Source organism: Aulostomus chinensis, chromosome 5 (assembly GCF_037954235.1).
Source record: "Aulostomus chinensis isolate RoL2024-O1b breed Wild chromosome 5, RoL_Achi_v1.0, whole genome shotgun sequence".
NCBI classification, from domain to species: domain Eukaryota; kingdom Metazoa; phylum Chordata; class Actinopteri; order Syngnathiformes; family Aulostomidae; genus Aulostomus; species Aulostomus chinensis.
Window position 1 is genome coordinate 8,681,813 of NC_141324.1, and position 12,468 is coordinate 8,694,280.

General features: G+C 43.4%; 1 protein-coding gene across 2 annotated transcripts; it reads left to right on the plus strand.

The window, feature by feature from the left end:
• Positions 1–2,988: 2,988 nt before the first annotated feature.
• On the plus strand, positions 2,989–9,914 carry LOC147261066 (solute carrier family 22 member 13-like). Of its 2 annotated transcripts, none has more exons than XM_086202922.1 (10): positions 2,989–3,400; positions 3,489–3,592; positions 5,993–6,147; positions 7,019–7,187; positions 7,257–7,377; positions 7,925–8,019; positions 8,611–8,825; positions 8,912–9,020; positions 9,296–9,502; positions 9,607–9,914. In XM_086202922.1, the coding sequence occupies exons 1-10, from the start codon at positions 3,026–3,028 to the stop codon at positions 9,656–9,658; spliced, it is 1,602 nt and encodes a 533-aa protein (XP_086059048.1). In that variant the 5' UTR covers positions 2,989–3,025; the 3' UTR covers positions 9,659–9,914. The 2 variants fall into 2 exon arrangements, with proteins under 2 accessions (XP_086059048.1, XP_086059049.1); XM_086202923.1 differs by having other exon boundaries at positions 3,204–3,400; positions 3,484–3,592.
• The last annotated feature ends 2,554 nt before the right edge of the window (positions 9,915–12,468 follow it).

Here is a 12,468-nt window from a genome sequence, read left to right on the forward strand (position 1 = left end):
AGAGCAGGAGCAGCATGCCTCCTCCCTCCCGAGATTTACCTGGCTTGTCTGAAAGGGCTTGAATGTAATGAATGTTGGTGTACATGAGAGGAAGATGTGCTGTGCAAGTTAAGGTTTACCGTTAAAGTGTTGACCTTTATGTCTTTCAGTTGTTTGAATGTTTGACTGTTGTGCCTCTTCTTTGACTTTGATATTTGCGGCAGGCTTAAAGTCCACTTCTGGATGTGGACATCAGATCAACAATGGATTTCATCATGGTCCTGGTTTTCTGTGTCCGTCTAATGTTAAACTGACTCTGCTGCCAGCTAGAAGGGGACGTTGTCGCTGGAGAAACAGGCTGCATCTGATTATTTAATAGCCACAAACCAAATGGCAAGCAGCAAATGTATCTTTCAAATTCCTCTGAAGTTGTTGTCATTGAATTATGGAAAATATCAGTCTCTTGCTTCAACCGTCTCATTTATAAACTAGAAAGCAGAAAGTGGCTGCAAAGCTTTTTTCTTTTCCATTTTATTTGAGCAAATTCTCAAATGAACATTATATCTTTTGCTTTTCTGTCTTCTACTGAAAAGTAGTTGGAGTTCTCCAGTGTGTAAAGGAAAATGGGACAAACGTAAACCAAGAATGAGAAACAAAGGCAGGAGGCCTTGACAATCAAAGTTGTTTAATAGTTTGGAAGCATTGCAGTGGCCAATTTAAGGAAAATGTAGTACCCTCAAAAGCTGTGTGCTTTCAGTTCTGGGTTCGAGCCCCGGCTGGAGCACGGGGTCTTTTTGTGTGAGTCTCCATGTTGTCCCTGTTCCTGCTGGGTTCTCTCTGGTACTCCAGCTTCCTCCACAGTCCAAAGACATCAAGAGGGACCAGGTTAATCCAGACTCTAAATTGACTGTAGGTGTGGCTGGGAGAGCTAATGGTTGTCTGTCTCTATGTGTTGGCCCTGCCATGGACTGGTGACCTGTCCAGGGTGAACCCCCCTCTCGCCTGAAGGCTGCTGGGATAGGCTCCACCCCCCCACCACCCTGAACAGATTCAGACATATCTTTGGGTAGGGAGGAGGCAGAGCAAGTGGTGCACAGACAAAAAGGCATTTCAACAACACAATATGTGTTTGTCTTGGCCAAAAGCCCTGTTAGTAGGAGTCTTGGCCCAACAGGGGTCAGTAAGTGCACCTCTGTTTCAGGCCCAGATGTCAGAGAGCGCTCAGGTTGTTCTCCCACTTCACTGCAGGTAAAGACATTGGTTCCTGGTTCAGGGACTGCAGTCAAACCATTTGCACATTAGTTGAACCAGTTTCTGTTGAATCTGAAACCGAGAGATTATCTTACACTTGAAGGAATAATGTCATTCTTCCCTGGCCTGGGATACTCATTCCTAATTAGCCAGTTCAACAAATCTCACTACAAAAATATTAAATCACAATCTTAATTCACAATAAATCACAATATTAAATGTCTCGGAAATTCAAGTCTTTGTGGCTCTGAGAAAAATATTTTTTGGGTTAATACTGATTTCATAAAATTTGGGGTACACTTCTAAGCCCTAACATGGATATCTCTGGGGGGTTTCATGCGTAAACAGATGTTTCAGAGAAAGTTTGGTGACCCTCAAAAGTCCCTGACAAAGAAATGACTTTGAAATACATCATGTTCAATGGCATTGATATATGCTATATAATCAATATATTGATTGCTGATGGCTACTGGTTTAGTTGTTTGTTCTTGAATGAGCTGCTTCATGTACAGTGGTTGGTGGCCAGAGAACTCTGCTCTCGTTCTATTTGGCCCCACAACTTCAGCCCCTCATACTTTCTAGTTTTTACTTTTGCTGTCACATGAACAATGAACAACAGACAAATCACCATGTGCCCTCACATGGGAACAACCAGGCCGGTGAATATGAGCAGGTTCGTGGATCATAAATAGAGGAGCTAACATTTAAAACCAAGTGTGTGCCATAATACTATTTTAAATTAAAAGTCACGGGGGTGCAGGGAAGGTTAACCCCAGCGTTAACGTTAAGTCTGAAAAATGAAACGTTTTCACGTTCCCTGCCAACTGAATAGTAGCGCAGGATGTCGTCATTCCATCTTGAAGGTGTGTAAATCAGCAACTCGAGCCAGGACACCTGAGGCTGCAGCCTTGACCTGCTGCTCAGCTATAATCTTTAGGCTCTTGCCCAAGCACATTCAGAATGTTTGGATATGTTTTAGCAATAAACTAAAGCATTATTACAGAAGTGAACTGATATTTTACTAAAAGTGAAGGTGGACAATGCCTAGCCTGAACTCACTGGCACTCTGGGTATCCTTGACAGAGCTCTTTTCCATATTGCTTGTTGAAAATGATTTCAGGAATGTAGAATCTGGCGAATTCCAGACAACAGCTGTTCTAGTGGCTTGAGGTCTTTAGATGCTGTCTGGTCAACAGACCACACGATGCGTCCTCCAGAGATTTGATCTGATTTGATGTCATTTGAGTGGCAATTTCGACTACGTTATTTGATTGGATGTTGATGCATTGTTGACGTTGCCTTCGATTCCTTCAGTCACAGAAGCCACACAAGCGAATGAATTAACCATCAGAAACATCAGTTGGGACTCGGGAGCTGATATGAACTGAGCAGCTCATGAGAGAGTTGTTGAACAAGGCATTCTGGGACGTTGTACACATCACCGTTTATCTTCCCTTCAGTTCAACTGTTCATTGGATAGAATAAAGAAGTTCATACCAAAGATGGGGTTGCTACATGATATATGTGTGTGTGTGTGTGTGTGTGTGTGTGTGTGTGTGTGTGTGTGTGTGTGTGTGTGTGTGTGTGTCTAACAATGGATTGCAATGTCTGGATGGTGTTAAGATTTCAAGATAATATTCTTATGTCCTGCCCAATTTTAGTAGATGACCAGTACATAAAAATGCACCTCAGCCGATAGAAGATTGTAAAAGTAAAAGTTATACATTAACAGATGCTCTTTAAACCCCGGCTGCTCATTCAGTGGAGGAGAGTTTAGGAGATAAGCAACACCAGCATGACTGATTTTGGAGAGATCCTTGTGCATATTGGAGAATTTGGATTATTCCAGAAACTGAATTTGTTTCAAATTTGCTTTCCAGTTTTTTTCCAACCATTTTTCTTGTCGAGCCTTGTTTTCATCCAGTCAGATCCAGAGCGTCACTGCAACACTGACTGGATCCTCCGGGCTGATCCTAACCTGACCTCAGAGGAGCAGCTGAACCTGACGGTGCCCCGGCAGGAGGATGGGACCTTCAGCAGGTGTCGGATGTTTGTTCCTGTGGACTGGAACATCAGCACCATCAGGGAGCGTGGGCTCAATGAGACCACAGGGTGCCAGAGAGGATGGATGTACGACCACACCATGTACACTGCCACCATCGTCACCGATGTAAGTCGATGAATACAACCAGACCAGTGTTTGCCATTCAACTGATTTAGTATCCCCCGCAATCATGTCTTCTTTTATCACAGCACAGTTTGATCTGGTATGTGACAAGGCCCCGCTGGTGGAAGTGACACAAACAGTCGTCCTTGCCGGCGTCATTGCTGGTTCCCTCACATTCGGACCTTTGGCTAATTCGTAAGTTTATCTGGAAGAAAACTTGAACCACTTACGAAGAATACTACCAATAATGAAGAGGCAGAGTGTTATGTACTTTACAATAATGGTGAATGACTGTTTCAAAGTCTAATTTAGTTTTGGAAAGAATGGGTGCTTGATTTCAGATGGACGTCGACAGGCATCTTTTAGTTTATTTCTTCTTCTTTTTTTACTTCATTTTGATCAATAAAAATGGAGTCTGTTCTGAATTGATTCCATTTTTGTTAATAGGACCATTTCAAGGAGAAGAACTTATGCTGTGCTCCTCTTGAACTCTGGTCTGAATTTTTGAGTTCTCTGTAGAAGTGTCAATGGGTTTTTTTGTTTGTTTGTTTTGTTTTTAACTTTATTCTTTTACCAGAATGTAATCAGTTCAGGTGTTACATCACTGCTACTGGATGCATCACTGCCACCTTTGCCTTTCGGTTGTTGTTTTTTTTGTTTTTTTATCCCTCAAGTTATTAGTGTTAGCTCGCGTAACGCCAAGTCAACGGAAAGTGCACCATCAGGATTTCCGAAACAGCCCAAAACTCCCGGATGAATACTGCGACATCATTTAACAGAGAGAACAGTAAAGCACTTGGGAGGAGGACCCCAGTGGTGTCTGTCAACACCAGGTTCAGCACATGTGCATAACACCATACAAGAGCTTGTTTGGGAGATTCTCCAGTGAGCAACGCAGAAAATCCCTTGTACTGCCCCTGCATGTCAGCAGCTCTGTTAGTTGAGTTACCAACGCAATCTTTGATGTCAAGACCAAAGTTTAGTCTCTGCTTTGTACCTGCCGGAGCTCCCACTGAGCCCCAGCACTGGCATTATAGTCATCTTTACTTAGGAAAACTGGCCAAATGTTGGAAAACATACATTTTACATTGTCAACTGAGCTGGCTATTGAAAGTTATACACACACACACACACACACACACACACACACACACACACACACACACACACACACACACACACACACACACACACAGACACTTCACTCAAATAACAAGCAGCTCCAACCACATGCAGCACAGCCACACGGACAGTGACAAGCTGTATAAGACAAAAGTTGGGGAAATAAATGACCAGGGAGTTTGCTTCCAGCTGCTGTCTATGGAGCAGCAGAGTACATAGAAAATGTGTCATTCATCACTGGCACGTTTGCAAAAATAAAGTTGAGCAGTTGTGTACAGTACATGTACAGTATGTGTACAGTACATGTACAGTATGTGTACAGTACATGTACAGTTTGTGTACAGTACATGTACAGTTTGTGTACATGTACTGTACATGTACTGTATAGTATGTGTACACTGTATGTAGCCTGTTAACCAGCTATCATTAAAATAGCAGCAGGCTCAGCACATAAATAACGAATGTTTGATCTTGCCATCTCTAAATCTGGTTTTCATACCAGGGGATCCCAATAATCCAGCACTGGAATATTCAGTCGTAGCTGCTATGGTTTGACTATGGGAGACAAAACCACCACAACCACAGTGCTGCGTGCAGCAAACAACAAAACTTCAATCAACAATGGGTAAAGCTTCTTTGACAACCACCAGTTGTGCCTGTCTTGTTATTGGTACTGTACTCGTCCAATACTAGTCCAGGAACCGGCTGTGAGGGCGGCATTGAAGGCTCAGCTCAAGAAATACGAGGGGGAGGCCACATCACCTCAGTCGTAGAGCCGACCGCCTGGATCAGCGATATGGTGATGATCAGGAAACCAGACAAAGTGCGGATATGCATCGACCCAAACACCTCGACCAGGCTCTGCTGCCGTCACACTGTATCATGGCCACTCATGAAGACATCCTCTGCAAGCAAGTACAGTCTCCAGTGCAGACCGTACAAGCCAAGCAGTTACATGACCACCTTCTGGACACCCCAGGGGGCAAAAGCGCCGGTTGAAGCTTCCCCACGGCGAACAAGCACAAGCTTCTGCTGGGACTCAATGGAGAGGAGCCCACAGTAGACGTCATTCTCATTGTAGGCTGAGGGGATACAGATGAAGAGGCAGGGTGTGACCATGACGCCAAGCTGCTGGGCTTCATCCGGAGCAAGTGAAGCCCCCCAAACCCAACTGATGTGTGGGCTGTGCAGCAGTTCAGTGACGTTGTCACAAACCTGGCCAAGTGGGAGCGTTTGTAATGATGAGCTCAGAGCACCCATGTTTGGCATCAACAAGAGAAGGTTTAATGTTTGTAGACCACAGCAAGAGGCAAAAGTTACTTACACACACACACACACACACACACACACACACACACACACACACACACACACACACACACTGTGACTGGATATTACTGTCAATGATTGCAGAAGCTTCCCTGTCCTCCTGCAGTGTTCATGTAATGTTGCAATGTTGTCTATCATTCACAGGTTTGGTCGCAAACGAGCCATGCAAGTTTCTGCAGTCATACTGTTTATATTCATTGTGACGACAGCTCTCTGCCCCAATGTCTACTTATACGCAGCATCCCAGTTCATGGTAGGATTCGGGGCAGGGGGCTACCGAGTCAACTGTATCGTTTTAGGTACGTTCACTCCATTCATGCATCTTCAAGACTTCAGGCGCTGCATGACGCAGCAGAAAGAGCTGCAGGCTGAGGCTGATTTGTTTCTCACGTCTCAGAGGCCCTCGTGCTCAGTGGGCCTGGGACTGAAAACCCTGTACTTTATAAGTGACAGCATGTAGCTAACATGTTGACAGGCTTTCATTATTTGATGATGCAGCTGCTTCTGCTCTGTGAATGATGGGCTGATTGAGGAAGCCTGTGGTGGGAGAGGCAGGGTCTGAAATGACAAACGAGTGATGAAGGTGCTGAGGAAGGTGGAGTGGCTCAGGACCCAGAAGTAAGGTAGCATCGTTGAATGCCTGCGTAGCTCGTCTGAACTCTCAAGAGCTTTTTGGAATGGATTTTCTGTTAAATACTTTTAAGAAAGTCACAAGCTGGAGATATTTTCAGGTTTTATTCAATGGCATAAAATGTGTCTTCAAAATGGTTGCTGAACAAGAGGCTACATGAGTGCAAAAACTGTCATGCTGAAAATAGAATTGGGAAGATAACAGTTGTGTTGGCGTGGAGTTGTGAGCTGAGCCCACAAAAATGTACCATTCCTGCAGCATCCTATGAATGAATAGAAGAACAGAAAGACCAGGAAGAATTAAGAATTCATGAGCCTGCACATGTAAGACGTCTAATTTAAGAATATGTGCCATTCATCTGCTGACCTGCTACTACACACACAGAATATGTCAATTGTGACAATATTGTACTGCACACGTCATGATTTTGGGAGGCAGGTGAGATACAAATCACAACTTTATAACAACTCTCTGCTTTTTCAATGTGCTGCAAAGATACCAAACTTCCACTCCACTCTGTTCTGCTCTCCTCCCGACAGCCACTGAGTGGATCGGTGCGTCTAGGAGATCATGGGGCGCATGCTTGACCCTTCTCTTTGGCTCAAGTGGGCAGTGCGTCCTGGCCGGCGTGATGTACCTCGTTCGCAATTGGAGACTAACACAGTTTATCACAGCAATTCCATTTGCGGTGGTTGTTGTCTTCATATGGTATGCTTCTCTCTTTATTGCCCTTTATTGTTTTATTAAGAAAAATTACAGAGTTTATGTTTCCATCAGGTTCATTCCAGATTCAGCCAGGTGGCTGCTGGACAGAGGAAGGACACAGGAGGCCAAACAGCTGATTATCAAGGCTGCAGCCATGAACAAACGCAGCGTTCCTGACTCTCTGCTGGACAGGGTAGCACTGAGCCTCCTCAAGCCTGCGCTCTCATGGCCGGCCCCTCTCCCCCCATCCCTTGACCTCTATTTGCTTTCATGTTTTTTAGCCAGATTCTTTGAATGTTTGTTGTCATGGATACACTGATGTAACGCATCGTATGCATCAGTTGTATTAAAACTGACATTTACTTTTGATGACTGCTTATTCAGTCATGTACGTTTAATACACAGGATCTGAATCCAAGTTTTGCTGATCAGAAAAAGGGACTCAGTCACTGATGCAGTCTACGCGCGAGTAAAAGTTAAACCACAGATTTGAAAGTTACCTTTCATTAAATAAGTTTAAAAAATAACCTACTTTTAGCATACGTTGGGAAAACAAAACATGTTTTTCTCCAGGAAACAAGTTAATAAAGAGGTCACTAACTTTATCTGGAAATATCAAGATGGACGTCTTAGTTATCTCTAAATGTTAAGTTAGCTCTGCGTCCAGATCGTGGCAATAAACGGTGGTAGCAAGCACGAGCCGTTCTGTGAACATCAATGAAATCATGTTTCTTCAACAGATCGCTGTGAAAGAAAACGTGAACAGGGAAGGAATCAAAGTCATTTTCAAATCCCCTTTACTGACCCGATATTTCTTCAGTCTGATATTGGCATGGTGAGTTGAAACAGAGATCATCTCCGCTAAGCTGAGTCAGTTTCATCAAAGGAGCCACAGATTTATGATCCTTTTATTGTTAGGCACCCTCTTATGATGCTGTACGTGTGACCAAACACTGAGCTCCATGAACGATACGGGAGATAAAGTGATCAACAATGGCCCATGAGGAACAATGCAGCAGCTGTTTGGGTGTACGAGTAAATGTCTAAAGGAATACAGTACTTTAGGGGAATTGCTTTTGTTGCCTGTCCTTGACTTCGGGAGCTGAGACCCTGAGAGACCAGCTGACTGCTAGTTAGCTTAGCACGATGAAGGTAGTGGGTGGGCTATGTCTGATTATAAAACTACAGTATCCCACAATTAAAAATTGTTATTTCAGAGTGATCAGATCTCCCACCCCCCATTCATTGTGCTAAGCTAAGCAGCGGGGAGCTGGTCTCTGAGGGTCTCAACTCCTAAATGCGGGGATGTGTCCTCTTATCTGGCTCTGAAGAGGGACAGCTGACAGGCATGTCTCCCAAAAGCTGTCCTGTTCCTTTCACAGGCAGGAATCTCCTCTGGCACTGACGTGTTGTCTCTGTTCCTCAGGTTTTCACTGAACCTGACCTTATTCTCCATGTACTTCAACATGGGAAACATGGGCCTGAGCATTTTTATGACGCAGTTCATGTTTGGAGCCAGTGAGATACCAGCTCTTTTTATTAGCATGTGGCTGTTGGAGGTTTTGGGGAGAAGAGCGTTGTTTGCATCCACTCTTCTGATGGGAGGTGTCTTTTGTTTACTTATCCTCGCCATACCTGAAGGTAACGCATTCCGTCTGGCTGGCGTGACTTCGTTGTCTGCTTCTGTCCCGTTTGTTAAGTATCGGCTGATTTGCTTGTTTTTCCAGGATATGCTGTTGCCGTTACATCTTTAGCTGTAGCGACACGCTTTTTCCTGATTTCGGCTGGTTCCATCTGTAATGTCTATGTCCAAGAGTTGTTTCCAACTTCTATTAGGTTTGTATTCACGCCTCACAGCGGCCTCTTGCCTTTCAATGCAACTCACATATTCAAAAGTAAATGAAGACAAAAGTTCACCCAAAAAGTTTTTTGTTTCAAGCTCAAATTAAAGTGCTTGTGGCTAAGAAGGGAGCTGAAGATACAAGGGTGATGCTCTCTGCTTTCTGCAGTCACAGAGTAGCGGGACAAGAAGCCATTTCATATAATGAACAGGTTCTCAGTAGTTAAACATCCCCTCAGTGCTCACCACCTCTCCAAATCTCCTCAAACAGACAAACAGCAGCAGGATTAGGGATCATGTCTGGAAGAATTGGGGGGTTACTGGCTCCCACGTTTAACATCTTATCCATGTACCACTGGACCCTCCCTGTCGCCGTCTTCGGCAGCCTGACAGTGTTGAGTGGAGCTCTGGGCTTGTTGCTTCCAGAGACCAGGAGAAAAGATCTTCCTGCATCAGTTGATGATGCTGAGCACAGGAGGTAACCCATGTGTTGTAGATGACATTGTTATATATTTATATATATATATGTATATATATGATCTCAGATGTCATTTAGTCACGTTTCTGTCTTGTTTCTTTCAGAAATGATAAGCCCACAAACACTGAAACTTCCCCAGAATCAACAAAGCTATAGATGCTGCTGATGTGAGGATTCACCTTCTACCTCCAGCTTTTGCCAGAATGCTGTTATCATATTACATAATTATGCATTTTGTTAATCAAACAAACAACCACCTTTCATAGTTTGATGGAAAAGATTCTTCTTATTTGCTCAGAATGTTTGAAAAAAAAAAACATTATTATTTGAATAATTTATTCACCACTGGAATTGTTTCTTTCTACACTTGATGAAGATTAAAAGATAAGATGTATAAATACGATGTGAGTTTATTATGTGGCGCATCCAGACCCTTATGTGTCCCATGTCTCATCATTTATTTCAATGCGGTTGCAGTCAAACCCTGCAGGCCTGCAACCCTCAGCACATCAGCGTGAGTCATTGCATCACAGAACAAACAGCAGGTTTCTGTTTGAATGCATCTGTAATCTCACAGGGAAGAAACACACCGATGGAACCTCATCCACAGTGACATTGTGGAGGTCAGTCCAACAAACGCACTCGTGCCAAGCAAATAAATAACTTCAAAGTGGTATATAATGATATAGTTATATGGAAGTTTATATAATTTGAGTGCACCTCAGGTTGACTGCAGTTTAGTGAAATCTGTCACTTTGAACGGGTCAAACATTAACATTTAAATGAGAGATGCAGCTCTGAACAAACATCATAAACCACATCGGCCGGTTTGATCTGAAGGGGTCAGAGGGACAACTGTTGAACTCAAATCCTGTCAGGAGTTTATGGGAATTCCACCTGGCTCTCCAAATATTGTCAGATCCAGCTGGACCCTGTGAGGCAGTCCCAATCCTTTGATAGGCTGCCTGGTAATCTGAAGGTTATGGTTTAAATAGTGAAGGTTATTTAAGGTGATCAGCTGAAGTGGACTCTGGTCTGGGTGTTAACACAGATCCTGAGCGACGTTCTATGAGTTCTGCCTGATGCTGGTCTCTCACGTTCAGTGCTCCCGTTGTGTTTATGCTGACTACAGCTCTGCAGGTAAAACTACTATTAAGGCAGTTGGCGTAGATTAAATTGTGCGTTGAACTTGAATTCATGTCATTCCCGTGTTGTTCTAACATCATAAATGCAGGTTTGTACTTCGGGGTGATTCTGAGGATGCAGTCTGAGTACAGCCTCTGAAATCAGACCTTTCAGCTCAGGTGGGAAACTGCTTCTGCTCCAGGTTTCTTCTCTCCACAGCGGCCAAGTGCTGAATGCAGTCTGGAGCCCATCTGCAGACCAGCATGTCAATCAAACTCACCTGGCTTGAATTAACCTCTTCAAAAACTGCTTGAATCAGACCTTCTGATGCGTGGTGGCATTGAGATTGATTCTCTAGCAGTCCGGGAACAATCAGCATGACCATCATGAAAACCTACTGTAGCTGTTATAGGAGTTGTAGCATATTATTGCAGCCACACAGCGGGGTGAAGTCTCTCGAGAGGCACCAGTACAGCTGACATCACATAAAAGCGGGGCTGACTGACTCGTTCCTAGGGAGCCATTTTGACTGGTACACTCTTCTCTTGAAAAAATTCAAATCTGAGTATATTTCAGCTTCCTGCGTCGTCTGCGACTGCTCCTCCTGGCTGAGCTCCTTCCTGCCTTGCGTGCCTGATATTTTGGAGGAGAGTGCGTAATATCACGCACCTGTTATCACGTCAAAGTAGCAGGTTTGTTTACTCCAGTCACTCTGACTGACAGTTCACATGCTCATTATTGTAATTAGAAGGCTGCTTTTGTTAATATTCAAAGAGTCCTTCGACTTGAACAGACCAAAGATGAATCAGTTCACAAAAGAACCCAAACTAAACAGACAAAAAAACCTTCTCCTTGTTGACCGAGGCAACCGCCTCCTTCACCTTTGCTGCAGCACGGATGCAGGCTTGATGTGTGGAGTCCATCCAATCAAAGGTCATCACTTCAGTCCGTAGAAATACTGGAACCGACTGTAGCGCCTGTGTTCACGCGTGGGAAAGCTCATTTAACTCAAGAGCATGAACGTCAGATGGTTTTCAGCCACACAATACTTGTCATGTCCTTTTCTAGGCTCCCCCATGGTACCTTCTTTTTAATCTTATGTGAAATTGCACATTGGGAAATTAAAGAGGAGTACTTTAATTTTACATAGTGTTGTACTTCAACATATTTCTATGAAAGCTATATTTTATCATCAATATTATAGCGGTTAAAATATACCCAACGTGAGGGGCGGCGCTGCTAATTTTAACATAGTGTAGTGTTGTAGGGTTAAACACGTCACCTGGAAAAGGTCATAGTTGATTCCAAGAAAATGTCTGATGACCAACAGGACAAGAAAGGTCTCATTTAAAATAAGGCTTGTTAAAAACAAAAGGTTGTTTTTTTTGGACAAATTTGAGAAATTTCCTTTATAAATCGTCGTATATCAGCCTCCTTTGAAGACGTATGTTTATCATTTGGTTTGTTCTGCTTTTTTATTGGTTTTGGTAAATATTTCCTAAATATCAGCAAATCTTAACACCAGAAACTTTATTTAAAGCTCTGTATGTTTTTAGAATTTACAGCATTTGAAAATTGTGTTTTTACACATTTGCTTCTGAATGTGTGGGTTTTAAGTTATTATTGCTGCAGTTTTGGACAAATTCATGAGTTACTGCTGTGTCGGTGGGATGAGGGAGTGATGATGTTTGTAAAATGTCACGCTCTGGTGTGTTGTACCCTACCAATTCTTTCATTCATTCATTGTTTCCACCTTCCTGCCCTCTGACCACATAAATGAAGAGTTCTGTTATAACCTGGTACATCATAGTTAATGTTCTATTGATCATTGTCTCTGACAG

Coding starts and splice junctions, on each gene's coding strand:
- LOC147261066 (XM_086202922.1), top strand. CDS start 3,026: ATGACTGATTTTGGAGAGATCCTTGTGCATATTGGAGAATTTGGATTA. Junction 7,188..7,256: donor GTGGTTGTTGTCTTCATATG/GTATGCTTCTCT, acceptor TGTTTCCATCAG/GTTCATTCCAGATTCAGCCA. Junction 7,378..7,924: donor CTGACTCTCTGCTGGACAGG/GTAGCACTGAGC, acceptor TTTCTTCAACAG/ATCGCTGTGAAAGAAAACGT.